General features: G+C 36.5%; 1 protein-coding gene across 1 annotated transcript in view; it reads right to left on the bottom strand.

Moving 5' to 3' along the window:
• TTN (titin) overlaps nucleotides 1-26,046 on the bottom strand; it is a 272,606-nt gene that overhangs the window by 144,101 nt on the left and 102,459 nt on the right. The window contains exons 98-136 of the mRNA XM_036253264.1: nucleotides 25,222-25,509; nucleotides 24,232-24,324; nucleotides 23,829-24,114; nucleotides 22,837-23,020; nucleotides 22,539-22,628; nucleotides 22,175-22,442; nucleotides 21,800-22,060; nucleotides 19,993-20,202; nucleotides 19,709-19,786; nucleotides 19,583-19,609; nucleotides 18,856-18,915; nucleotides 17,993-18,076; nucleotides 16,435-16,506; nucleotides 15,135-15,179; nucleotides 13,936-14,340; nucleotides 13,424-13,486; nucleotides 12,963-13,040; nucleotides 12,724-12,801; nucleotides 12,044-12,130; nucleotides 11,730-11,810; nucleotides 10,669-10,749; nucleotides 10,136-10,219; nucleotides 8,034-8,117; nucleotides 7,709-7,789; nucleotides 7,484-7,564; nucleotides 7,234-7,317; nucleotides 6,862-6,963; nucleotides 6,329-6,445; nucleotides 4,442-4,522; nucleotides 4,176-4,259; nucleotides 3,868-3,951; nucleotides 3,642-3,725; nucleotides 3,266-3,349; nucleotides 2,969-3,052; nucleotides 2,157-2,237; nucleotides 1,659-1,850; nucleotides 620-697; nucleotides 337-411; nucleotides 42-134 (exon numbers count right to left, since the gene is read on the bottom strand). Of these exons, the coding sequence (XP_036109157.1) occupies nucleotides 42-134; nucleotides 337-411; nucleotides 620-697; nucleotides 1,659-1,850; nucleotides 2,157-2,237; nucleotides 2,969-3,052; nucleotides 3,266-3,349; nucleotides 3,642-3,725; nucleotides 3,868-3,951; nucleotides 4,176-4,259; nucleotides 4,442-4,522; nucleotides 6,329-6,445; nucleotides 6,862-6,963; nucleotides 7,234-7,317; nucleotides 7,484-7,564; nucleotides 7,709-7,789; nucleotides 8,034-8,117; nucleotides 10,136-10,219; nucleotides 10,669-10,749; nucleotides 11,730-11,810; nucleotides 12,044-12,130; nucleotides 12,724-12,801; nucleotides 12,963-13,040; nucleotides 13,424-13,486; nucleotides 13,936-14,340; nucleotides 15,135-15,179; nucleotides 16,435-16,506; nucleotides 17,993-18,076; nucleotides 18,856-18,915; nucleotides 19,583-19,609; nucleotides 19,709-19,786; nucleotides 19,993-20,202; nucleotides 21,800-22,060; nucleotides 22,175-22,442; nucleotides 22,539-22,628; nucleotides 22,837-23,020; nucleotides 23,829-24,114; nucleotides 24,232-24,324; nucleotides 25,222-25,509 (4,572 nt within the window). The remainder of the gene's footprint in view (nucleotides 1-41; nucleotides 135-336; nucleotides 412-619; nucleotides 698-1,658; nucleotides 1,851-2,156; nucleotides 2,238-2,968; nucleotides 3,053-3,265; nucleotides 3,350-3,641; nucleotides 3,726-3,867; nucleotides 3,952-4,175; nucleotides 4,260-4,441; nucleotides 4,523-6,328; nucleotides 6,446-6,861; nucleotides 6,964-7,233; nucleotides 7,318-7,483; nucleotides 7,565-7,708; nucleotides 7,790-8,033; nucleotides 8,118-10,135; nucleotides 10,220-10,668; nucleotides 10,750-11,729; nucleotides 11,811-12,043; nucleotides 12,131-12,723; nucleotides 12,802-12,962; nucleotides 13,041-13,423; nucleotides 13,487-13,935; nucleotides 14,341-15,134; nucleotides 15,180-16,434; nucleotides 16,507-17,992; nucleotides 18,077-18,855; nucleotides 18,916-19,582; nucleotides 19,610-19,708; nucleotides 19,787-19,992; nucleotides 20,203-21,799; nucleotides 22,061-22,174; nucleotides 22,443-22,538; nucleotides 22,629-22,836; nucleotides 23,021-23,828; nucleotides 24,115-24,231; nucleotides 24,325-25,221; nucleotides 25,510-26,046) is intronic.

Raw genomic sequence — 26,046 nt, 5'->3', positions numbered from 1 at the left:
GATATTATAAAAGACCCAATATAAGAAGGAAATTATTATACCTTTAGCAGCTGGTTCTGTCACCTGCTCTTTTTCACGTTTGGTAATTGAAATGCGTACTTTTTCCTCGACAACTCTCTTTGATTCTTCAGGCACTTTAAAGATATTAATTATTGAAGAACATCAAAACCAACCCCATGAATACAATGTAAATAAAAATACATGAAAAAATGAAATGTAGGAGTCAGGACTAGAACAATATGTTTAGTAAAAACAAACAGCAGACAAGGTAGTTAGATATGTTTCTAGAACATAAGTAACAAAGATGTTTTGGTAAGTTATGACTCTGCAAAGTACCTTTAGGTGGTAGAGGTTTGAGTTTCTTAGGAATGGGCACTGGTACCTTTTCTTCAGGGACAGCTTTCTTCAGAACTTTAAAATATCAATATTAACAGATTTAAAAACCTGAACCAGATGTCTCAAGAATAGTAAGAATAAAAGTTAAGAAGTATGACGTACAATGCAACATCCCCAAACACACACACGACTGATACACTCTCACTTCAACAGGTATTGATAATATGACAGACATGTAAGAAACACGGGTATCTTAGTACTGATAAAGTTTTTCTCACTCTACCTTTAGTGGGTGGGGCCTTTGGTTTTGTGGGAACTGGTTCTTCTTGGACAGGCTTTACTGGGATAGGCTTCTTGGGTTCTTTAAAAGTATATATAGGGTATTTAATATTAGATTTGAGAATATAAATAAAAATATTGTTTCTTAAACAGACTCAAAGAATTAAAATCATATTATCTTTCATATACTGTGTAGCCATAGCTTCTGAAGATGAGTGAGAATCAGAGGTCCAAGAGAGTAAGGTCTAAAAGACCTAAACAAGCTTAGAGTGTCCTTTCCTTCTTGTTATTTATTTCTATTAGGTAATTGTAACTCTCTCTTACACACTAAAATTCTCACTTCATTTCAGGTAGACACAATTGTGGTTAAAACTTCTGTCTATATAATATTGGCTTTTAATGTTATCTTCAAAACTACATAGAATGACCTTAAAGTTAGGCACGGAAACATCAGAAATTGAGTGACATAATACTGACTCATTTCAAAATTTCAATAGGAACTTGAATAAGGTAAATAAATTCTTTGGAACTGAAATTATATGTCTTTAAATATGACCTTTTAGAGATAAAACACAAATGCTTATTAGCCTTCTCCGCTATCTTTTCCTTCGAAGGAGTTTTTGTCAAGTTGGAAGAGGAACCCTGAGGCTAATGTATTTTCTCAATAGCCTATCACGCTTAACCACAGCAAGCTTCGGAATGAGAAACGTTCAGAAGTTTTGATCATGTATTAGAATGATCATGGGCCCTTGAAGATAAATTCCTAACTTCTTTGAGAAATAAATGTAGTGACATTTGCTATTTTGTGTATAAGCAAAACTAAGGGGGAAAATAGGCTATTCCAAACACCCAATCTAACAGTAACCGTAAGATTATCATAGTGATTTTTTTTTTCTGTAAGTTATCCAAGAAAACAAAAATTTTGAAGTTGCCAAAGGAAACAAAATATTTCCCAAATTTCTTTGGACACCCAAAATCGTATTCTGTTCTAACGGAATTTACATATATTGAATGTGGTTTCAAGTTTGCAATTTTGTTCATACCTGTGATATATTCTTCCTGTTCTTTAGACTCTTCATAATGTTCAACTTCACGTTCCTCATAATCTTCATATTGTTCATATTCTTCTGCTGGTTCATACTCCTCATATTTTTCATATTCCTCTTCCCGTTGTACTGAAATAGTTTCTTCTTCTTGGGTATAAGACCATTCTTTCTCTTCTGTTACAGTTACTTCTAGAATAATATTGACAACAAGCAGCATTTTACTTGAAGCACATTAAGGGATAAGAATGACAGCGTGCTTTGATTTCATTCTTTTGTGATGGTCTCATGCACTGGTTACGGGAGACCCTGACTTTCCTTTGCAGGTCAAGGTATTATAGAGTGTACATTTGCTATTCATGATTTCAGGTGTTAAGAGTCCCCACCTTTAGTCAACAATAAGCCAGTATAGAATGAGAGTCAAATTAGGAGCTAGCAGACAAAGAGCTGTGTAGTTTCATGCTTCATTTTATTATTTAGTCAAAGCACAATATATACCTTTAGTGGGACGAGGTTCTCTTTTCGTAACTTCAATGGATATCTTTTCTTCTTGAACAGCTTTTTTCTTGAGTTCAGTCACTTTAAAAAGAGCAATTATTAAAAGTGAATGGCAAGATTTTCAATATATATGAGTTAAGAGAAATTGTGTATGAACAATTCAAGGACAAAGATGACCATAACTGTATTTGTTGTTCAAATTTTTCATTTAAATGGAAAGAAAAAATAGAGTTGGAAATAAACATGATCTAATATACATATGAATGCTGTTTTCTAAGTTACTGAATGCTTTAAAGACATTGAGTAACTTCAGAAGATCAAGTAGTATTTATAAGAGAGCTAAAAAAGGCAACCAGACAACATAAACAATGACTATGAAACAAGCGTGAGACAGAAACTTGTGTTACATAAACAGTTTCTTCACCTTAATTCTAAGGTGTTTTCATAAGCTCCTACTGGCACAGAGTAGAAAATTCAGGGTTTAAACAATTTTAATTTTGTCAAAGATTGCCACACAAAACAAGCATTTCAGCAGATGTGTTTAGGATATAGACAAAGACATCATTGAAGACAAGTGCAGTTTAAGGGAAAGAATCTACACATATTTGAGGGGAGCTTCACATTTCTTTTAGACAAGAAAGAAGAGAGACTACTTTCTGGTATCAGAAATGTTTAGTTTTGAAGTAATATGAAATTAGCATATACATAGTACTTTATAATATGTATTTAAAGTATTTTCCCTGAGAATCTCAATTCCAAGATTAGTTTCAATACCTATGTGCTTATTTTGATTCCTGAAAAAGTTGGTGTACCTTTTGCTGGTGGCGCCTCCTCTTTTTTAGGTTTGAGTTTGAGAACCTTTTCCTCTGGAACAGCTCTCCTGGGTTCCTCAGGCACTTTAAAGACAGATTTCACTTTAAAGAATTGTTCCCTCATTCAAACCACCAAAAGGTAGTTGTATAATAGCAACTCAAACGTAAAAGACCTGAAACTTTCACTATTGCAAACATAAAGCAATGCCTGTTATTGGGACAACAACCGCCATCCCCCGTGACCAGTGTGTTTGGTCAAGAGAAGAGGGTAAATGCAACATTCTGGGCTCCATGTACCTCTGGCTCTTGGAGGCTCCTCTTTTTTAGTTACAGCAACATGAACTTTTTCTTCCTGGGTAATTTGCATGTGCCTCTCAGTCACTTAAAAGACAATTTTAGGATTAGGGAGTTATAGTACTTAAAGTGAAATTTAAAAAATATGTATCTTAGCCAGAAAGTGCTGTGGTTTTAGAATGTAACAATTTACAAGGTACACACAAATAAACTTCACGTCAAGTAAGTAATACTCCACCCAGAGACAAGGCAATAATACACCACTGCCACCAACGCACACCGATAACCTCCACATAAAAGGTGGGACCCAAAGACAGCAGCAAGAGGACGCGGACAGACGAGACACGTTTCCAGGTTTCCTGCTGGGGGTTTCGTTTACCTTTGGTAGGGGGCGGCTCTTCTACCTTAGCCACTTTTGGAGGGGCCCTTTTTTCAGGAATTGGTTTCTTTGGCTCTGCTGGCACTTAAAAGACATCAGGCAAAACAGTCAAACATACAGTAGGCACATTTATTTTCTTGTTAACGTGATAAAAATTTGAAGAATGTATCCACTGAAGGTTAAAAAGACAGGTATTATACAAGAATAAAGTAAATCCCCAATATACCTTTAGCTGCTGGCACCTTTTCTTGTTTAGGAACTGCGGTCAGAATCTTCTTTTCAAGCATAGTTTTCTTCGGTGTCTCCAGAACTTCAGAAAGATTGCATTTAAGAATATTAGTTTGAATTACAGAAGAAGTGACTTCATTTGGGGGCAAAGAATTCATTTTTTGAAAAGGGCATACATCCACACAAACATGAATGACTATATTCAGCAATAATGTTTATACACATACTCTGACAAACATGTAGGCAGGTAAATTAAAAGTATGATTACAGCTATTAAGACAGGTCGTATAATTTCCTTGCGAGAACTATACCCTTTACCTAGTAGGGGGTCCTCTATTTTAGCAGGAATTTGGGGGTTTGGTACAATTTTCTTCTCATGCTTTTCAAGCACTTGAAAAGCTTATGAAGTACATGTGTAGAAATATCCATATTTCTTTTCAAAAAAAAAGTATGGAATGTTTTTATTTGGACATGATATTGATCAACATTTGCAATACAGACAATAAATGAACTACAAGAGAACATAAAGAATGGGACACATAGGGTTAGAACTAATTCAAGAGTCGGGGTACCTGTAGCTGCTTCAGCTTCCGCTCTCTTGGGCATAATGTGCAGACTTTCTTCTACAAAATATTCCTCGGGCTCTTCTAGCACTTCAAAGACATCAATTTTAAGAAGGTAAGTTGTGTTTTCCATGTTAAACTTTGACTGTAATTTATTGCTCCAAGAGTAATTACAATAGCAAAAGTTTAACACTTGCCAACTCCCTGATTGTTCCCATTTAAAATAAAGAACATTTTAATCAAAGTATGTGTCTTAAAGAGAATGGGAAATAAGTTTTATTAATTTAATTTTCTGGTGTATCATAAAGATAATAATGCTTGCATTTACAAGAAGAACAGGACAATACAAGACATAAAAGTAATTCTAGTGACTTTTAAGGTATTTGAAGATAAGTTAATAAAAAAAGAACACTCTAGATAGATTCAAAGGCTACAAGGCAGAAACGTATACTTGAAGAAGCATAAACAGGTTTATAAGAAAGAAAAGACCTGTGTCACACATGAAAAACCCAAGGACCTGGAAGCAAGTTTCCCCCTAGTTTTGTGGGGGCAATTATGGTAAAAGAGGCAGGCATCATCACATGATTTTTGAGCCTATATGTATAAAGTTAATTACAGAATCAAAAACTCTAGTTACAAACACATATCTTTATACTAGAAGTAAATTTAACAGGCTAGCCAGCTTTTCATTAAATCTTTTGGGCTTAATGAAAACATAAGCATATCATAGAATGTTTTTCCTTTTAACTAGAGTCTATAGCTCTAAAGGAAATTCCTAATGCATACTGTGAAAAACTGATGCATGCAATGAGAACTTTGCATACATGTTATGCAACATTTCTAGAAGGGATAGGGTCCTCTTAGAATCCATCAGATTCCTGACTTAGGTCCCTTATCTTGGCCTCTCCAAGGAAACAAAAGAACTGGTAGGCTTCCTCTTGGGAGTGATGTCCCATCTTGCTGTTCCAAGCCATTCCATTAAGACTATACATCTGGATTTCACATGGAATTTCTTCCAAACACAGAAGGGGTGGGGCATTATTTGTGAGCCAGAGGTGCACTTGAGGGCATATAAATATACAGTTGTATTCATCTTTTCATTTGGAAGAGAGTTAATTTGTTAAAAACTTACTGATTTCTATTAAGAGCTACATTAGAACTTTCTTAGGAAAGTACTTTCAGATATACACCTTTAGCCAGAATGCTAGACTTGACCAGTAAACCTAGTGGTGTCTTAATTCATTAGAAAGATATCCCAACACTGAAATGAAGCTTCTTGTTCAAGCCTTAAGAAACCATAGAGAACTCTCATTACAGGTATGGGGACATCTGATTAACAAGCTAATCTAACCAAAGATGTTACACAATTGTTATCTCTGTACATGAAATACAGGAACGCCCTGTGTATTCAGTTTTTCACTCTCAAACATGGCCTTGACTTCTGAATGTAACAAGGTAATATAATTTCCTGTTAATTTCAAAACTGTGAGTCAGGACACATTAGTGAGTCGTGCTACCAAAACTGTTTTATGTAAGCCCTGTTTTAGACATTAGACTGCCAAGGTGAAGATTATGCCAATCCATCATGCTGAAACCAAATCCTATCTAATGCAAAGATAAATGTGTATGGAGATACCTGCCCTATTAGATACCTATAAATATGAAGACTTTTTGCCCCTCCCCAGGTAGCCAAGTAAGAAAGAATGGGCAAGAAATACATCGGATGTTTATTCTAAGTAATACTCCCGAATCTCATTTTTTGATCAGAAGATACATCTAATGAGGTCAGTAGATGTTCACTAAATTTGTGTCACTTTTCGTTAATTGATAAACAATCTGTGAAAGAAAACAATTCATCGAGACTCCAGATCATGTCTACTTATTTGAATGCTTTACCTTCATATTCTGTAACCTCTACTTCCTCCTCCTCCTCCTCTCTTTCTTCTTCTCTATAAACTGAAATGGACACTCTTTCCTCTTCTTCTGAATAACGCCATTCCTCCTTTGCAGATACTTTAAAAGATAAGATTTAATTTATGTTCAGCCTCCTGAAATATTGATAATAGCCTCTGTGTTCCCTGCAGATGGATAATGGTTCTGTCTGCTTAGGGTGTGGCTCCACAGTCCTTCCTCATTACAAGAAGGAGGCAGCTGATTTAAGATGAGGGGACAACACAGCTCGAGACTGAGAAGAACATTCCAATCATGTCCAAGTGTAGCCACTGTCCCAATGATCACATTTCCATCACCCTGTTCACTTTCTTAGAATGATTCAGGACCAGACAGACACAAAAGACTCAGTCTCCAAAGACTACAACAAGCAGACAGTGACAAGGACAACTTCTACGGCCATCAATCACATCTGGAAAGAAGAGAACACTGCGAGGGAACGTGTCAACTCATCTCTTCCCCGTCTTCTGATCATATACCTTCGTGCCGCGAGACTTCCACTCTCTGCGGAACTTCACCGGCTAGTTTTTCCTCTGCAACAAATCTTTTTTCTTCTATGACAGTTTTCTTAGAAACTTCAGCTTTAAAAAAAGCATTAAAATTGACGTTGAAAAATCAAGAATCTTACCAATTCTCTCAAGAGTTTGGGGAAGGTTTGTACAGTACACCACTTTCACTAGCAAAACGGGCATTCCATAACATGGATACACACAAGTGTGCACAACGAGTACACACACACAGACACTGTCGCAGAGGACACACAGAGGGTCGGTACAAGAAGAACACAAACAGGAAAATGCAAGAATCCACAGGCTAAAAGATTTCTGTCTGAGGCTGGAGACAAACCCTACCTCGGGGAGGAGGAGCTTTCTTAGCGACAGGAACGGCTACAGACACTTTCTCCTCTGCGACAGCTTTCTTAGGCGGGGCTGGCACTTTAAAAACATGCACTTTTAGAACTTCATTGTGGTCTGGTCGAAGCCCAGCACAAAGCACAGGTCCACACCCACAGTGTACCCATATCCCCAAACCAGCAAATCATCGCTGGCCGGGGAACGTAATAGCCTAAAGCTGCTTCTTGGAAAGAGGGAGAGACAATACCTTTTGGTGGTGGAGCTTCTTCTACTTTCCGAGGGATAGGTCTTTTTGCTTCGGGAACTTTCTTCTTTGGTACTTCTGGCACTTAAAGGACAGTATTTGATTTTAAAATTCTTGGGAAGGCAAAATAAGTGAGCAGCATAAAACTGGCAGGCTCATTACCGAAGACATGCAATTAAAGAAGCTTGAAGGAAAGACAGGTTATTGCGTAAAGGAAGGACTGAGTACCTGCGGGTGGTGGGGACTCCTCTCTCTGAGTAACAACGGTTATTTTTTCTTCTGTGACAACTCTCTTCTGTACTTCGGGAACTTGAAAAGACATGAATTTTGAGAATTGACTTTATATTTTCCAAAGCAGCTAATGGACAGTTATTTTCTTAAGAAAGTGGGCAGGTTGACAGACATGCTTGTGGAATTCTCACTCACACCATGAAACGTTCATTTTGAATTTAACTAAGTTAAGAAATAATTAAACACAAAAGTGTTTCGTACTCAAGATGTATAAATAGGGTGTTTTTTTGTTTTAACTTCTTTTCTAAGTAAGTTACTGTACCTTTGGCTGGTGGAGCTTCCTTTTTCTTTGCAACAGGAACAGGGATCTTTTCTTCAGGAACAGGTTTCTTTGGCACCTCTGGGACTTAAAGTTTTTAAAATAGAATGTTACTTCAGATATATATCACTTTTATGAATGGACGTAGGCACATACACAAATTTTTACATAGTTCATTAACGTTGTTATAGATTTTCTGTGTTTGGGCAAAATAATGCATGAAATTAAACTATAGTGTTAGAAAGGTCACAATGAGATAAACATCCCAAGTGATGTTACAGAGGAATTTAGACATTTAAAATGTTAAATACAGAGAAGGATGTGTACAAAATTCATTCTTTACTTAGATATTGATATGCTTTTGATGAAAAATTTTTCAGCAGTTATAGAGTGTGCATAGAGTATTTAAAAATCTCTTTATGGTTTGTATTGAATAATGGAATCCATATGACAATGGGTTTAATTTATCTAAGACTTTAGACTGACACTAAGAATTCTTTAGAATAGTTGTATCTATAAGTTTCTTTTTCCCTTTTCTGATTTTTTTTTTTGGTGCCTTTGCAGTGTATACAAAACTCAGGAAGCACTGTTATTGTAGAATAAACATCTCAATCTGATATCTATGTGTCAATGGCTTTGGAGAGTTCTGTGTACAAAACTCTGAGGGTGTGCATGTGTGCTCTTCTCTAAGAGGCTCAACAGCTTTCAACAAAGGTCTACGATGGGTTTACTTTATCTATTCTAGTGTTAATGGTGTTGAATTTTTAATTGACATGTGTATTTTAACAGCCTGCATTATTGGGTATAAATATTTCCATCTTAAATAAGGTATTGGCAGTTTCTGTGCACCCCTGCACCTCTACACTTCATTTGTGATATCTTACTGTAATCATACAGATGCACACTTCTGTGTGCATTCATTATGTTATACATATAGGGGATGTTTGTACACATACACATGTCACTATGTGTATTTGTTTATTTAGAAACAGACATGCCTTTGTGCCTCCTTCAGGAGTGGTCAGTGGCATTGGTATTAGTATTGATTTCAGTAATATCACTTTTTCATTATAATCATTATATTTTATTTTCATATAATCATTGTATTTTAATAATTAGATCTTCAGAAATCATCCTTTAAAAAATCACTTGATTAAAGAAAAAGTCCCAGAATTCTGAAAGAGCCAAGAGTTTGAGAAAGAGAAAAGCAGATTTAATTTAGGAAGAAAATGGAAACACTGAGAATTCGGGCAAAAGGAATGATTTAAGATGTATGATTTCAGTAAGACTGGTTTCTCCTAAATTAGATGATGTTGAATTCTTACTGAATCTCTCTGTAATTGACCAGAGTGTGCAGTTTGTAGCTTCGTGGCCCCCATAAGTGTCTTTTATCACCAAAAAACAAAACAAAATGACAAAACAAATAAACACCAAATCCAAGAAACCGTAGCAAGGGATTAGTACATTTGAATCCAAACATCGCAATATGAAAGTCCCCTGACTAGCGAATTAGATCATTGCAACATTTATGACAAATATAGACCTTCAATTAATATTTCAAGAAATATGGTGAAAGTAAATATCACAAGTCGATACATTTCCAGCTATTGAAGACTTGGCATCACTGGCTTTTCGGAAGAGGGAGTTACTAGCTGCACTGTGTACCTTTTTCTCTAGTTAATATTCAGTTCTGCCAACACTTGGCAGTTTTCAGACTTTGGATCTTGTCACAACTCATGAAAGCATTATTTATTGAGAAAAAACTGCATCTGTGAGGAGTAAAATTTTTCCCCTAGAAACATGCCTACAGAAAATGAGTTTCACAAATAGTTCTTCTTTCTATAAGAGAGGGAAGACATTAAAAATGTAAGATAGCTGTCTGATGTAGTTAATTCTCTTAATAACTTTTTGATGGTACCTTTGGAATGTTCAGTATAATAAATAATGTATGTCGAGAGTACGACCCCTGAAGCTGACAAACAGATGAAAACTACATGGGGCATGTAAAAGACAAAATAGGAAGACAGTACATTACGTGTAAAGACCATATAAAGCAAGGGATTCACATTTGGGACAAAGGATTACCCATGATCAGCCTGGTGTACCTTTTTGGGGAGCAGCGGGTTCCTTCTTGGGTACAGGAACAGGCTTTTTCTCCTCTGGCACAGGCTTCTTGGGAACTTCAGGAACTTTAAAGATATCATGGTTGAAAAATATGTTGAGAATTTCTAGTCTTCTGAGACATTTAAGATTACATAAAAGCATAAATCCTCAGTAAGAGTGTAAGAATTTAGGAAGTAATTTTATACGCCCTACTTGTGATAAAAACGTATGTCAAATACATTAATACCATAGAGACATCACATACATTACAGGAAGCGAGCAAAGACCCAATTAGCATAGTCTGGAGCCTAAAAATGGTACTGATACTTGTACAACATATTACCACACATTAATGAGATCAACACACACAGAATTAAACATATTACAGGTGCTTCTTTGTTAATATTCAGAGGTCACAGAAAAAGATACAAGAAGACAGACACTAAGAAATTAAATATATATATATGTTATATATATAAATTATATATATATAAATTAAATATATATATATGTTTATATATATATGTTATTCTACCTTTGGCTGGTGGGGGCGCCACCTTTTTAGGAGTGGGAACAGGAACCACTTCCGGGACTGTTTTCTTAGGTGGCTCAGGGACTTTAAAAATAAATGCACCGTTTTTGAGAAATTGTGCATTTTGACAAGGCATATTACTGTTGCAAGACTTAGAATTCAAATAAAGAGCAGACATTCCTGTTTTACACCAACTGAACGCAAGACAGTTATGCCTTAGAAACAGGGGTTAGGAAGTGGATGAGGAACTGGAAATGCTGGGGCTGCTCTTCACCCTGAGCTGCAGGAGCCGCCGCCCGGGGACAGGGAGGGCCTCCCTTCCTCAGACCGCCAGTCCTGCTCCTCAGACACTGCTTTGAGAAACTTCACTTCTATAAAGTAGCTGCATTAGAGCATGAAATGATCTTAAATATTTTCAGTGCCCTCCATGTTCGACAGTCTGCCCGGGGCAAGGAGGGGGAAGTGGAGCTCTAGCCTGTAGCCACCGGCAATTTCTGAGGTCGCACACCTCGGCCACCACCCGGTGTCGGCGTGGCCTAGGAAGGGGGGTGCAGGGTCATTATCCAGCGTGGCCTAGGAAGGGGGGTGCAGGGTCATGATCCAGGGTTCCCGCCACACAGATGCGGGCACGCCAACCATCTGGGAAATGCAGGTCATAGTAAAGGGCCGTGGAATAGGGACTAATGAGTGTTTGGTGTTGATTAGTGCAGTTTTAAAAGATACAGAATTTATTTAATTGTACGCTTATATAATTTAACTTTTAATCACGGAGGTATTAAACACTGGATGGCAAGGTTCCTGAAAATGTACCCATCGGGTCTGGTGAGTTGGTATTTCCAGATAGCTGGTCCCTAATGTGAGCTCCCTGAAGTGTGACTGAGCCTCCCTTTGCTTCCCTCCCCTGCACCCTCTCCTGGTCTTCCCACCCCGGGAACGGCCTCTGTACACAGTGGCTGTACGTCTCCTGGCTGTGTGGCTGAATCTATTATTTAATATTAATGTATTCAGATATTTACCATGAAACTTTTAAAAGATTTTAGAAACTTATAATGAATCATTAATACCTTTCGGTGGAGGTTCAATCTGTTTGGAAACAGCAACATGAATTTTCTCTTCGGTAACAGTTTTCTTTTGTACCTCAGGGACTTGAAAAAAATGTACATTTTCATTACTGGTACGCCATATGGTGGGTGGTAATTACAATTTACAAAGAATGTTGAAATACAAATTAAAACGGAGACAAATGTGAAATGAAAAGATGACAGAGAATTACAAGGAGACAGAGATGTCTATATAATTCCCAATTAGATAAGCAGAGGGGGAAAAATCCATCTAAAGCCCTTCTAATTGAGCCCCCAAATTCAAATTTGTCTTATACCTGTTACTGACACCTCCTCCTCTGTGTGAGAAGCAAAGAACATCTTTTCTTCTGAAATAACCATCTTCTTTGTATGAACAGCTGGTACTTTAAAGAGAGTATTTCATGTTAATACTTATTTTTCTGCAAGACAGCAGATCAGATACATAGGTCATGCACTATATTTAAATGTTTAGACACAGAATGAGTGGGCTAACATGATAGCTTGAGAACAAATTCAGTATTGCCAAGAAAACAAGTGATGTTTGATCTACAGGGACAAACAGCCCATGCAGCCTTTATCAAACATTATCAAATGGGAATCAAATAGACACAACTTCTTCACATGTAATGTGGTGCATTTCCAAATCCGTTAGGGTCTATCCACATAAATGAGAGGATGGGAAATAGTTTATGCATGGAAAGCATTGCAGAGTCAAGTTAAATGACTAGCCATTAAGCACAAAACCTTCCTTTAAAAAATTATGTAATTTTAAAGCAAAAATATCAGCAAAGATAATGTTATTATTTACTTAAATTATACATATGTGCAACTCACATATAAATGTATGTAAATGTATATTATATAAAAATGTTATTTTGGCAGTTTCAAATTTGTGAATTGTTTAGTAATATATGTACATATATCCATATATGTTAAAAATGATTAAAACTTGTAGCTGAAAGACAAAAATATATACCTTTCACTTCAACAACTTCTTCCTGCACTGGAGTCCGAGAAGGTTTTTGTGGAACAATCTTCTTGGAAACTTCAGGTACTTAAAAAATGTACAAATATATTTGTATTGTGAAGAATAATGCTTTTCACACAATTTTAAATATCTTAGTTTAGATGACTATATAAATAACTAACGTGAATATATATCAGTGAACAGTTTATTTGTGTACATGATACTAGAAATGTTTTAAATGATGGTACCTTTTGTGACTTGAACTGTTTCTTCCTCTAGTCTTCGGGAAGTCTTTTCAACTTTTTCAACTACTGGCTTCTTTACAACTGCAAGTATTTTAAAGAAATTGCAGTACTTTTAGAACTTTGATTAAAATAGTTTTGCACTCTCTCTCTATGTATGTATGTGTGTAATTTTTATTTTAAAAGAAAACGATCAGGTTGGTGCCCTGAACTTTAAGTACAAGTTTCTGTACTTCAAATATTTTGGTTAGATTTTATTTTATATTTACTATAACAATCCTCTTATCGTTTTAAAAACGTTTTCTTCCAATGAATTAGATATCCTTAGGAAAAAATTCATTGTACAGTAAAGCTTAGAGAAGAAGTTGTGCCTATTAGATTGAACTGGTGGTGTACACACCTTTGCCAAACAAGCCATGATAATGATGATGATGCTCTGATCTGTTTAAATAATTCCAATTACATACCTTTAGGAGGTGGTGCTTTTTTCTTTTCGGGTACTTTTTCTGGAATTTTTCTCTCGTGTGATTCTTTAACAAAAGCACAGAAATAAGAAGGGGTGCTTAAATAGGTAAGTTCTAATAGGTTAAGTTGCAAGTGAAATAAAAATAACATATAGGTGCATATTGTAGTTGGGATCTTTATGGCTGACATGGTTCCTCATGCTGTATTTGGAAGCAGAGATGCAGCATGTCCGTGAATATAAAACTTGGAATATAAAACTTGGACTTCTGCTTTAGAAAACGGCCTTTGGAGTTTAATCTTAGAATGGGACGGAATAAGTCAACCTATAATGTCCAAGCATGAAAGTAACTGAAGAAAATAACTCATAAAAATAAAGTTTCTAAAGATGTCTAAACTTCCAAATGGAAATGATCATTAAATCTGTATCCATTGCTAGTCAGGTTTATAACACTGAAAATACAACGAACTGAGAAAAAACTTTAAAAAAGAGAAAAGCCACCTAATTCATACATACCTTCATAAACCTCCTTTTGAACTTGAATTACTTCTCTTTCTCTGTAAGTCTCCTCCCACTCTTCCTCCCCTTCGTCATAACCTTCTTCCTTTTCATAGTATTCTTGCCCCTCTTCAAAGTCTTCTTCCCATTCCTCGTGAACTTCTTTCTTAGCCTCCTCCTTGGCCTCTTCGTAGTCCTCCTCCGGTTCTTCATAATAAGGTTCCTCAAACGGCTCTGTGTAAGGTTCTACTTCCAGCTCGTCGTAAGGTTCTTCGAAAGATTCTATGAAACGTTTCTTCTCCTCGTAGAAGGTTTGCTTCTTCTCATACACAGCTTCTTTTTCTTTCTGAACCTCTTTCTTTTTGGTTATGGTTGTTATTTTCACTTCTTCAGCCTTGGAGGATACATCAATGATTTCGGGAACTAGAATAAATACATAAATACATAATACTATTAGAATATCAATTATATCCATACAAGTACTTCACTAAGCAAAAGTCAAGTTTTACATCAGTATCGTATTGATAATTTATGTTTTCTTTGTGTTGGTTTCATTTAAATTTTGGTTGACTATGGAATACTATCAGGAGCATCAAGATACACTCTACTCTTAATCTGAGGGGTTTTTCCAGTGTGAACAAAATGGCATTCGGTAAATATTATCAAATGGGTACATCTTCCGTTGTTCTCTGGGAGTTCCAGTTTGTAAAATGCCATCATTTAATGTTTCAGCAGCTAACCTCTATTTAAATTTCTAACTTTCAAAATCATGTCTAACTTTTAAGCCATATTTTTTACTATTGAATATGGCTCTTTAGTTTGATAAAGATAATATTTAAAATTGTGTAGCCAAATCAGTTTGTTGCTTTCATATAACTGTTAAAAACCCTCAAAGGCTAATATTATTTATATGACCCTAAACATTAGTATTAGCTACAATGAAAATAGTAAGAGATAAGCCCCTCCCCCATCTAGCCCTCTCTACTTCTTTCTCCATGCCCATTGCACTGGGGCTGCGTAAACATCTGTCCGGTTGTCTTTCCTGGGATTGGAGCATTATGAAGTAGCCATCATTTTTAATGTTAATTTTAATATAGTGATGGAAACTCTACAACTTTATAATACACTGGAAGCCCAATATGTAAAAATAAGAATACATAGCAGAGATGCCAATCTCAGAAGTAAATAGTATAAACACATTTAATTTTTTTATTTACCTTTCGCTGGAATTAAGGCCGTAGGAGGCGGGGGCTTCTTAACTTCTGGGACTTTAAAAACATTAAATACATGTTTATTTTTAGATCACGCATGTTTTAATGCTTACTAATCCTGTGTATCCTTGTTAGCCATTTGTATAATCTGTCTGTGACTACTACTAATATGCTAAATGCATTCACAATTTCCAAATTTAGCTCCAAAGAAATACTGTGCAATGCCATATTATATTTTGAAGGAAAAAGAGAGTGAAAGAGAGAGAGCAAGAAAGAGAGAGAGAGAGAGAGAGAGAGAGAGAGAGAGAGAGAAACACTGATTTGTTGTTCCATTTATTTATGCATTAATTGGTTGATTCTTGAATATGCCCTGACCGGGCATCAAACCCACAACCTTGGTGTTATTAAGACAATGCTCTAACCAACTGAGTTACCAGCTAGAGCCTGCAATGACATATTAATGAAAATGCAGAAAATCTGCAGTTTTATTTTAGTTTAGGTTGCTTTAATATAATTTAAATTAACATGAAAAATGAGAATATTCAATATGTCTAATGTTAAATATTAGTGCATATTTATTTTTTCAATGATTAACTGTAAAGTTTAAGAAGTATACATGCTTTTTGAGCTTTCTTTTATTCCATTATATTTTATAAATGACCACTCAAAAAAAGTCTCAGTGAGTGGTGCCCTGAGCTCCTGGATTCTCCTTCTCTTAGGAGGTTGCTGTACTCTAATCTTAGTCAAACGAGTAAATAAATTTACCCAAATGGGTAAATAAATTTGCCTATTTGCTTAAATTTAGTTTCCCCTTTTCCTAAAAATATTCCAAGATATAATAAAAATTCAAGTAATTGAATTGATCCTCCTTCAAAAAGTTTTTTGTTTTTTTTTTTATCTGCACACACTGACATTTACTTGGATGAGTCAGCAAGGATGCTAAGTTGGGCTGGAGCAGCTGAAATTCGCATCAGCCCTGGACCTGCCATGGGTGTGACTTGATCAGGACCAGCTGTTGGACTAGAGGGCAGTGGCTTCTTTATATCGCCACCAGAGATGACAAGAGTCTGGTGTCGCCATTGGGTATCATGGGTAGACACAGGCACAGGAGGACAGGGGGGAAAGAAAAGATGAGAGAAACTGGGGGCTGAGTCAAAGAAGAGGGTGAATAAGTGAAGGAAGAGGAAGAGGTCCCATTTTGTTAATTCAAACTCTTGCCTTCTTCCACCCTCCACTATTTGGGATTTAAAATTTTTAACCAAGAGAAAAGCAGTAAGAAAACACTTTGATTAATTAATGATAATACCTTGTGGTGGTGCCTCTTCTTTGGGCTTTGTGACAACTTTTTTGGCATCTTTCTTCACAGCTTTTTTGGTCACTAAAAAAATAAGATGTCAGAGGAGGTTTATTAAGATATTTTTTCATATGTTTTTATGGTAACAAGAGTCTGCACAGTATTGCAAGATACCTGTTTCAGGAAGATCTTGGACTAGACTGCAAAAACATTTTTTTTAGAGAGAGTTAGAATATGTAAGGCGATCTTACATATTCATTGATTTTATGCCTGCTTAGAATAAAGGTTTTTAAAACATGAAGAATGAACCTAAGTGATATCATAAATAGAAAAGGTGCACGTTTTCATCTTTGCTTCACTTAGGTAAGAACACTATACATTTGTCAGGTAGAAGAATAACACGAATTAGTAAAATTAAGTCCTAACTATGATCTATTGTGGACGTTTTCTTTGGTTGTTGTTGATGTTATAGTTTGATGATGGCCCTAATCATAACTTGATTATGGCTCCTAGTATTCATGAATAAATAACACTGTTTTCAATTTTTAAAATATGATTTAATTTCTCTAGTTTCCCTGTGGGCAATTAAACTTGACACTAACACTCAAATAATTAATCATTTATTAAGATGAATTATTATTCCTGAAAAGAAATATAAATTAAAATGTAATTTACCATTTTTGATTTTTGTTTTCTGCTTTCAGAGTTAGATGAAATATATTTGACTATGTTCATATAAATTATTTAAAAAATGCTTTTTTTGGTTTTTGTTTTTGAGATTGTATTAGTCACTAAACTGGAAGGTATTTTTTAAACTGAATTTCTCCTGAGCCTGACTGAAAAAGCTCAAGCTTTTAACACCAATTGTAGTGGGTACTTTGGGACTAGCATGTCAAACCCAGGAAAGTACTATGGTAGCGGTGGCTTGGCTATGGAAAAATGTGACTTGTACATATAGCATTTTTTCCTGATGGTGCTGGGAAAATTCTGACAGCAGATCTGAACTCCCCCAAACTCTAGCAAGTCCCAGACAGTATACTAATTTAGTTCAGCAGTTTGGGGGCACAACCAGTACTTATTGAAGTATTTGAGAGGAGCAATTCCATGGCTCACTCAAGAGCTCCGTATTGGCAAGCTCATTCCTTAGCTTAAAAAAATTAAATGTATTAAAGATAACTTAAATAAAATTTTTGAAACAACATAGTAAAGTTTAAAGAGTATTTGACATTATACTTGAGAAAACAACACAAACTATAATTTGCAATTTGACTACAAACTAATATGATTTACTTCCACAAGCTTCACTAGAAATTGCACTGTTTTATGTAGTAGAAAAATATGAAACTTGAAACCTAATATTAAGCATTGTTGTTGGTTTGTCTGACGATTTTCAGATTGTGGGCCCCGTCTCATGCATTTAGTTAATACTTAGAGCAAATAATTTACATTTTGAAAGGCACTTCAACCTGTTGACTACTAGAGAGCCAACGTGTTACATTAAACAACATTGTCCAGGTCCGCCACAGTTAAATTCTATATTTTGACATTTAGGTAGAGAATGTATAGGTACCTTCCATACGTTTTGCTGGTGGTTTCTTTTCTTCGGGTGATGGTAGCAACAGAGGAATAGGAGGAACAGCTGTAGGAGGGATTTCTGAGAAAGAAATATCAAGGCCATCATCAGCTATGTGGTTTGCTTTCTCACTTTGTGTGACACAACAAAAAGTCTCATAAATTGCTTTGAGTACTTCAAAGTTGTCATAGTACCAATTCATGAATCAGATAAAATAAAAATAGCATATATTTATAACAATCACTACTCTTTTTCTTTCTTTTTTTTTTTTTTTTTATCCTCACCCAAGGACATTTTTCCATTTTTTGTTCAGATAGAGCGGGAGGGAGAGAGAGGAAGAGAGAGAGAGAGAGAGACATCGATGTGAAGGGACACATCGAGTGGCTGCCACCCGCAGGACCAACCAGGGCCCGGGACAAACTGCAACCGAGGTACGTGCCCTTAGTGGGAACCAAACCCGGGTCTCTCTGTACCGCAGGCCGACGCTCCAACTGCTGAGCCAAACCGGCCAGGGCTCTTTTTCTTTTTTAAAACATTTTTATTAATTTTTAGAGAGAGTGGAAGGGAAAGAGAGAAAGAAACATCAATCAGCTGCCTCCTGCACGCGCCCTACTGGGGATGGAGCCTGCAACCCAGACATGTTCCCTGATTGGGAATCAAACCAGGACCTCTCAGTCCATGGGAAGACGCTCCATCCCCTGAGCCAAACCGGCTGAGTTCTTTTACTTTGATTTTTAATTACACAGTGAAGAACACAACACGAAAGAATGTGTTCTGGCTCTTTGTTATGGTGTGGCATTGGAAATGTCCTAGTGGTAGAATATTGATGCCACGTCCAGGTGTTTGGGTCCCTATCTTACCTTCTGGTGGCACTGCCCTGATAGGCATGGTGGGGATTGGAACTCTGGAGTCAGGAATATCTGAAAAGGGAAATGTAATGATCAGCACAGAGGGACTGAAAACACAGGTATTTATTCGACAACTAAGATATGTTTGATTGTTAGGCATTTCCAATAGCAGAGCCTAACATATGGACACAAGCCGTATAGGCAAGTTTTATATACGACCACACAGGCAGGTTTTTTCCCTCAGAAAATGTTTGTACTATGGCCCTATCAGCTGGCATGATCCTAGATATCAGCTGAATGAGACCTTATTATCTTCAATTTCCCACACTCTCAAAGCCTAATGTTTATATTATTTTTTCCAGAAAAATATTTTACTGAAAAAATATATTTTTATTTATTGTGTTTACTCTCACCCACTTTGCCATCTCTTTATCTTTATTGTTGAAAGTATTACTGATGTTTCCCCTTTTTTCTCCGATTGACCCCCTCCTCCCCTTAACCCCTCTCTCCGGAAACTATTGTCTGTGTGCATTGGTTATGCGTATATGCATATTAAGTTCTTTGATTTCTCTCTTTCTGCCTCCCAGCCCCCCTTCCCTTTGAGGTTTGTCAGTCTGTTCCCTACTTCCATGTCTCTGGGGGAAAAGATAATATTTTTAGACATTTTAGTTTGGCTTCTTCATTTACAAAATTATACTGAATGTATTGTAAGCAAGGATTGATTTTTTTTTTAACTTACCAGGAGGCTTCATCTCAAGTTTGATTTCTGCAAAAAAAAAATAAAAAATAACAGTTGTATATTTAGAATGGTCTGGGCAGGCTCTTTTGTTTCACAGACTGCAATGTGGCTTCAATGTTTCCTGACCTTTCGTTGTTAAGTACAGCTCTGCTGTGCTTCTCGCTTCTCCTCTCGGCTCCAGGCGAGCAATGACTGAGTAGACACCTAAGGACAAGAATCATCACTTGTTTTCTGATATATTTGTAAATACCACTTCTTTCTTTAGATATAGTATGCATTATTTATACTTCTCTTTCCTAAAATACTTTTTTATAGAGAATTACAGAGGGCAGCTGTAAGGTAGGGTAGAACCATATAAAACAGACAAGCTTTATATTCTGTATTTGCAGGGATACTGTCAATTAAATTACCTTCATCATCTGGGGTCACATTGTGGATGGTCATATAGTGGCAGCGACCGTCATTCCTAAAGTTGTATTTCTGGCTCTCAGTCAGTTCTGTTGGTCCTTTGTACCATGTCACGATGGCATCATCAAAGGACACTTCGCACTCGAAGGTGGCAGATTGATGCTCGCTCACCACGATGTTCTGTATGCGCTTTGTAAACTGAATTGGTTCAGCTATTTAAGTATAAAAAGAGTCACAGTTAGACCATATAAGAAGAAATTTCTTCCACTGTGCTTTCCCCTCAGATATTTAAAGTCTCCATGTTTTTATCCAAATGGAAAATAGCAGAAAAATGCTGAAAATATAAAACAAGAAGATAATGCACTTCTTCCCATCAGAAACAAACAAAAGAAGTATCCCAATGCTTAAAAGTATTTCTATAGGATTAATGTAAAAAGAGTATAACAAAGTCCCTGAAAGTCATTAAAATATTTACATAAAGGCAACAACAGTCAAGGGTGCTTATATCCCAAAAGTGAATTACACTTCTAAAAATGTTAGTGAAATTAGAGGTTCCAAATGAAGAAAACATAAACTTGATTTTACTCTATAATTTATTCTCCTTTGAAATTCTTTCTTTCTTCCATAAAATAATTTTGCTCTTTGGAACCTAGAATTGTTTATTTGACATGTATAACTTTCTCTATGAGATCTTTTCAAATTAAGTAAGAAATCTGCACTCCTAAATTTCAGAAGATCATTTTATAAGTTCTGAAACGTGCTTTGTAAGCACTTGTGGACATGCAGGCTGTCAACCCACTGAGTATGGCAGGGTGCTTAGTAGGAGAACAGGCTGGAATGAAGGGTCCTTCTGCAAAATTTTATTTGGAAATCCAGAATTCAATTATGACAGCATCATGAACATCTTAGATGTCATACGCCCCTTGGTGAGTTTTTTTTTTTGGCAGGATCATAATAAAAGATGCATTATTTTAAAAATAAGTGGTTTCAACTGCATTCTTTAAAGTGAAAACCATTTAGCATATTTGAACTTTAAAATATTATTAGTATTGGTATCCATTGCAAAGCAAGTCAGAGAAGTTGAAATGCTTGTGTATATAAGAAGTTATACAGTCATATTTCAACTATAAATGGACACCAAAAACTGGACTGGAAGTAGATGCTACCATTATAGTAAAAAAGTCGCTTAACACCATCCAGTGGTAACTTCAGATCATGCATGTAATCAGAGGACTAGGAGATGAATAGTTTTGCTCCTAAATCTTGAGATTTCACTTTATTTCAGAGATGCAGAAGGCTGGAATATGATCCTCACATGGAATAATTATTTTTGAAAAACAGCTACTAATCATGTATTCTGTTAATTTTATCTATCAAGTTCCACACAGATGGAGTCAAATTAATTCATATAAACAAAATACCCACTCTTAATCAAGATATTTTAGATATACAGATCTTGTCCTGTCCCAGATTTCTTTCTGGGAATCAGAGTCATAGATGTGAGAATTATAGAATTTAGTAGAATTGTAAAGATTTATTGAATTTAGCAGAAAGTCATGTGTTAGTTTAGATTGAAAGCTGCTTCTGGTCAAAAAGAACTATGCAAAGGACTTGCTTGCTAGTTACGTGGATGTTTCCCTTCTGACTCTGCGTGAGTTTTGAGACGGGAGTGAATGCTATGAGTGTGTGTGTTGGGGAATGCGAACACAGCAGCACTCTGGGATGTGCTCGATGGTGGGGTGGATGGGCCCTGCACACCACTGGCCATTGACCTGTGCTGCCATCCCTCCAGCCACAGTCTTCACCCACCTTCAATCCTGAGCTCTGCTGAAGTTTCAAGGCCTTTGTATTTGCAGGTGTATTGCCCCTGGTCTTCGGCTCGAACATCTGCAATGGTCAGTTTATGGACTTTGTGTTCCACTTCTGTTTTATGTCTACCTTGGGGTTTGAGGATTCTGCCATTTCTGAACCACTCAGATTTCACATTTGGCACAGAAAACTGGCATGTCATGGTGCAGGTCTGGCCTTCCTTCAGAGTCACATCCTGCAGGTGCCGTTCCCAAGCCGGCTCTGTCGGTGGGAGGCAGCACACATTTTGTTTAATATCACAGCAGATGTGCTCAACCGTCAAGCAAGCTCACAGGTTTCTCTTTTTGTAAAAAAAAATGAAAACTCTTTACTTACCAATGACAGTTAGTTTAGCACTAGCAATGTGTGGGCCACACACCAATCTGTAATTTCCCTGATCTTTAAGTTGGCAGTTTTTGACTCTGAGTGTGTGTCGATCACCATCGATGCTTATTTCAAATTTGTCACTGGGCTCCAGCTTTACAGTCCCTTTGTACCACGAAAGTTTGATTTCTGGATAATTAATCTTAATGTCAATTTCGAACACAGCATCATTATCTTTCAATACTGTCTGATTTTCAATATCCTTGATCAGAGTGACAGGCTAGAAGAATAAAGGGTTAAAATGCGTAAGTCACTCCTTCCCTTGTAATTCCCAATAACAACATGTTCACGTTACTATCGACATCCTTAATTTTACCTCTGTCTGGGACAGTCTTTGCTGAATAAATGATACAAGCTCTTCAAACTCCTTTTCCTCTTTTTCTGACTTCTCAAGTTCCTCAATTTCCTGAGAAGAAAAAAAAGACGATCAGTATTACATATGAAATAAAATTTGAAATAGGGGGATACATGATTATATTCTGCTTCCATTTTAGATGCAGCTTAGGTTCTATTAAATGTTCTTATACAACTATAGGATTCTGGAAATTCAAAGGGGGTATGTTAGTCTTCCGATGTGAATGTCTAACGATGATGAGATATACAGAAGGTCGTACCAGTCTATGCGTCTCTTCTTCTTGACTTTGCTTTAGCAGTTCAAATGCTTGAAGAAGGCCGCGGAAGTCGGTGATTCCGTACATGCGGGCGTATTTTTCATATTCTTTAGGGTCAACATTTTTGAGAAGTTCCATGATATCGATCTCTTCTTCTTCCCCAGAGCCCCTCTTTAAGGTCGGAGCCCTAAGTGCAATAAGAAGCGAACATAAATCACCCATCTTCTACTTATTTTCAATTGTCTATCATCACCCCAAGATTATACATCTCATGACAAGGTTTTTTTCCTCAGAAAGGAATAATCCTGTGTCCTTTATTTAAGCAATGTTCATGTTATCATGCTCACTGTGAAACAATAAACGAAATGTGAGTGTGGAGATGGAGTGGATTAAGACTGGACCACTGTTCAAAAATGTGGGAATTTGACCAAAGAGTTTTAAAAACGAAAAAATAGCAAAAATGTTTTTGTACATTTTAGAGCCCAATGAAAGAATTACAAGGAAAACTAATGACAGCAATAGAGAAAGCATTAATAAGAGATACACATCATATGTTATGGGAAAGGTGCATGGAAATTAAATGTTGATTAATTTAATAATCCAATAATTATGGTGAAACATAAATAGTGTTGAAATTATGGATATCTATGAAAAACGTTTAAAATAGTTGATCTAGAAAATGATTCAGAGCATGAGGAATGATACACAGAAACAAAAATTTCACACCTAGAAACACACAGGTTTCTATGTAAGCCATTTCCTCTGTTTAAAATCTTAATGAAAATTCTCAAAACTTCACATGATTATTCAGAAATTGATCTTAACGAACCACTAACTTCCACCTAATTATTGTGTATATTTGTTTGCTTATTGTCTTCTGTTAAAATGTCTGTGTGCTTATGTTCTTTCAGAATCTGAATCTTGGAGGGACAGTCCACGCCTCTTGAGAGATTTCCTTGGTGAGTGGAAAATTACGTTTTTCTAATTGAACTTACTTTTTCAGCATTGCTCTAAGATCTCCTTCAATCTTCTCTTGTTTCTTCCTTTCATCCACCTGTAGGTTAACATTACTTTCAATTTCGCCGTGTTTATTAAAGGCGACGCAGCGGTATAACCCAGAGTCGGTTTTTGTGGTGTCTTTGATCTCCAGCTTTGCTTCATCGCCTTTCTGGTGGATGGACACACGGCCTCCTGGGTTCAGCTGTCTCCATTTCCCCTTTGTCCATTTCACACTGGGGATTGGATCGCCACCAACTTTTGCAATGAATGTGGCAGTGGTTTCTGAGGAATTTTGAAAAGGAATGGAAAACTTAATTTTCCAAAATCAGGTCTCCCCAAATTAAATCAGTAGTAAAGTGTACAAGAAAGATGAAGATGTGTTTTTCATGAAGTACTTACTTTCCACCACTCTGATACTCTGCGGTTCTGAGACGAAGAAGAGTTTCCCATCTACTGCGGCTTTCTCAGCTGCCGGGGCAGCGCTTGGTTTGTCTGAAAAGCACATTTACACGTTTTGTTATCATAATTACCGTAAGATTGGCATGAATAACTGTCTTTGTAAAATAAGTTTTAGGAGTTTGACAGAGTCAAAACTATGATGCATTCTAGGACTCATTATAGAGGAGAGTGAATTACAGAAGAAAAAGCAGTTTTCATATATATATATATATATATATATATATATATATATATATATATATTTATAACTACTTGTATCCCTCACATGCAGGGTGAACCACAATCATATTAGTAGTATGAAATCTTATATTTCTAGACTTGGCTTTATTATACAGATTTCAGCCGGGGTTATGACACCAGGCTACCTTATATCACATTATTACAGTATCCTTTTGGAACTTTACTTCATTTTACCCTCTTTTTGTTTTTTTAATCCTCACCCGAGGACATTTTTTCATTTTTGTTCAGATAGAGTAGGAGGGAGAGAGAGAGAGAGAGAGAGAGAGAGAAACATCAACATGAAAGGGACAATCAAGTGGTTGCCACCCGCACGACCAACCAGGGCCGGGGACAAACTGCAACCGAGGTACGTGCCCTTAGCGGGAACTGAACCCGGGTCTCTCTGGACCACAGGCCGAGGCTCTAACTGCTGAGCCAAACCGGCCAGGGCTAATTTTATCCTCTTATACATAGTAAAAAGAAGTTCAAGAAATATGATGGTGAACCCAGGATAATTTCAGACAAATTTTATTGAAATCGTTTCCATTAAATTATCTAATCCTTCAATTATAATAAGGAGGCTATACATCACAAATTAGCAATAACGGATATTTCTAAAAATCTAATTCCATTCTTATTTAAATTGTGCAAAGCAAATAAATGTAAGCAATTGTTGGCTTAATCTGAGTGCTACTTTAGAGGCGGCTGTACCTTTAACGGTCACTTTTGATTTGGAGGTGTCACTTCCAGCTGCATTGGAAGCTTTACACACATAATCCCCCGCATCTGCTTTCGCCACATCCTTGAGTTCCAGCACAGCGGTCCCGTTAGCAAAGCTGAAGCTGCACCTGTCCGAAGGCTTGACTTCCTTGCCAGCCTTCAGCCACTGGACCCTTATCGGCTCCGAACCCTGGACATGGCAGGTGAGCTGCACAAATTCTCCTTCTCTCACTGTTACTGGACTAAGGTGCTGATCAAACACAGGTGGTTTCTTAGGTTCTGGAATTAAAAAGGCATTTTTAAAGAAAAAATAAAAAGGACCACAAAAGGAATGTAAAGGCAAATAAGTATTAAATTCCCGAAAAGAAACAAGTGTTGCTTTTAACAAGTAACACTGAGTACCAAAGTAGAACTGAATCACAGTGACTGGTTGATTTCTCTCTGAAGTCGTTACATTTGTTGAATTTTTTTTAAAAAAAGGTTTAAAAACAAACAAACAACAGATGCCATGCTGCCCTTAAATCAGCCAAACACCTGTGCCCTGATTAAGAACTGCAGATATTGCACTAGTGGTTATCCTAACTTCTGTGCACACTATTGATTCTCTCAAACCTGGGTACAGCCGCATTTTCTCTGAACTCTAAAATCTAAGGGCTTATTGGGGGAATTATTTTCATCTATATAAGTAATTCTTGCTACCCTTAGGGAAAGCCAACATTTGAGTAATCTATAAGCCCACATCTTAATATGTGATTTTCTCTGATGTTCATCTTTAGCTATTAAATGCAGAAAATCCAATCTTTGCCCAAAGGATTT

This window comes from Molossus molossus, unplaced genomic scaffold (assembly GCF_014108415.1).
Source record: "Molossus molossus isolate mMolMol1 unplaced genomic scaffold, mMolMol1.p scaffold_m16_p_11, whole genome shotgun sequence".
Taxonomy (NCBI): domain Eukaryota; kingdom Metazoa; phylum Chordata; class Mammalia; order Chiroptera; family Molossidae; genus Molossus; species Molossus molossus.
This window is presented reverse-complemented; position numbering and strand designations above follow the sequence as displayed.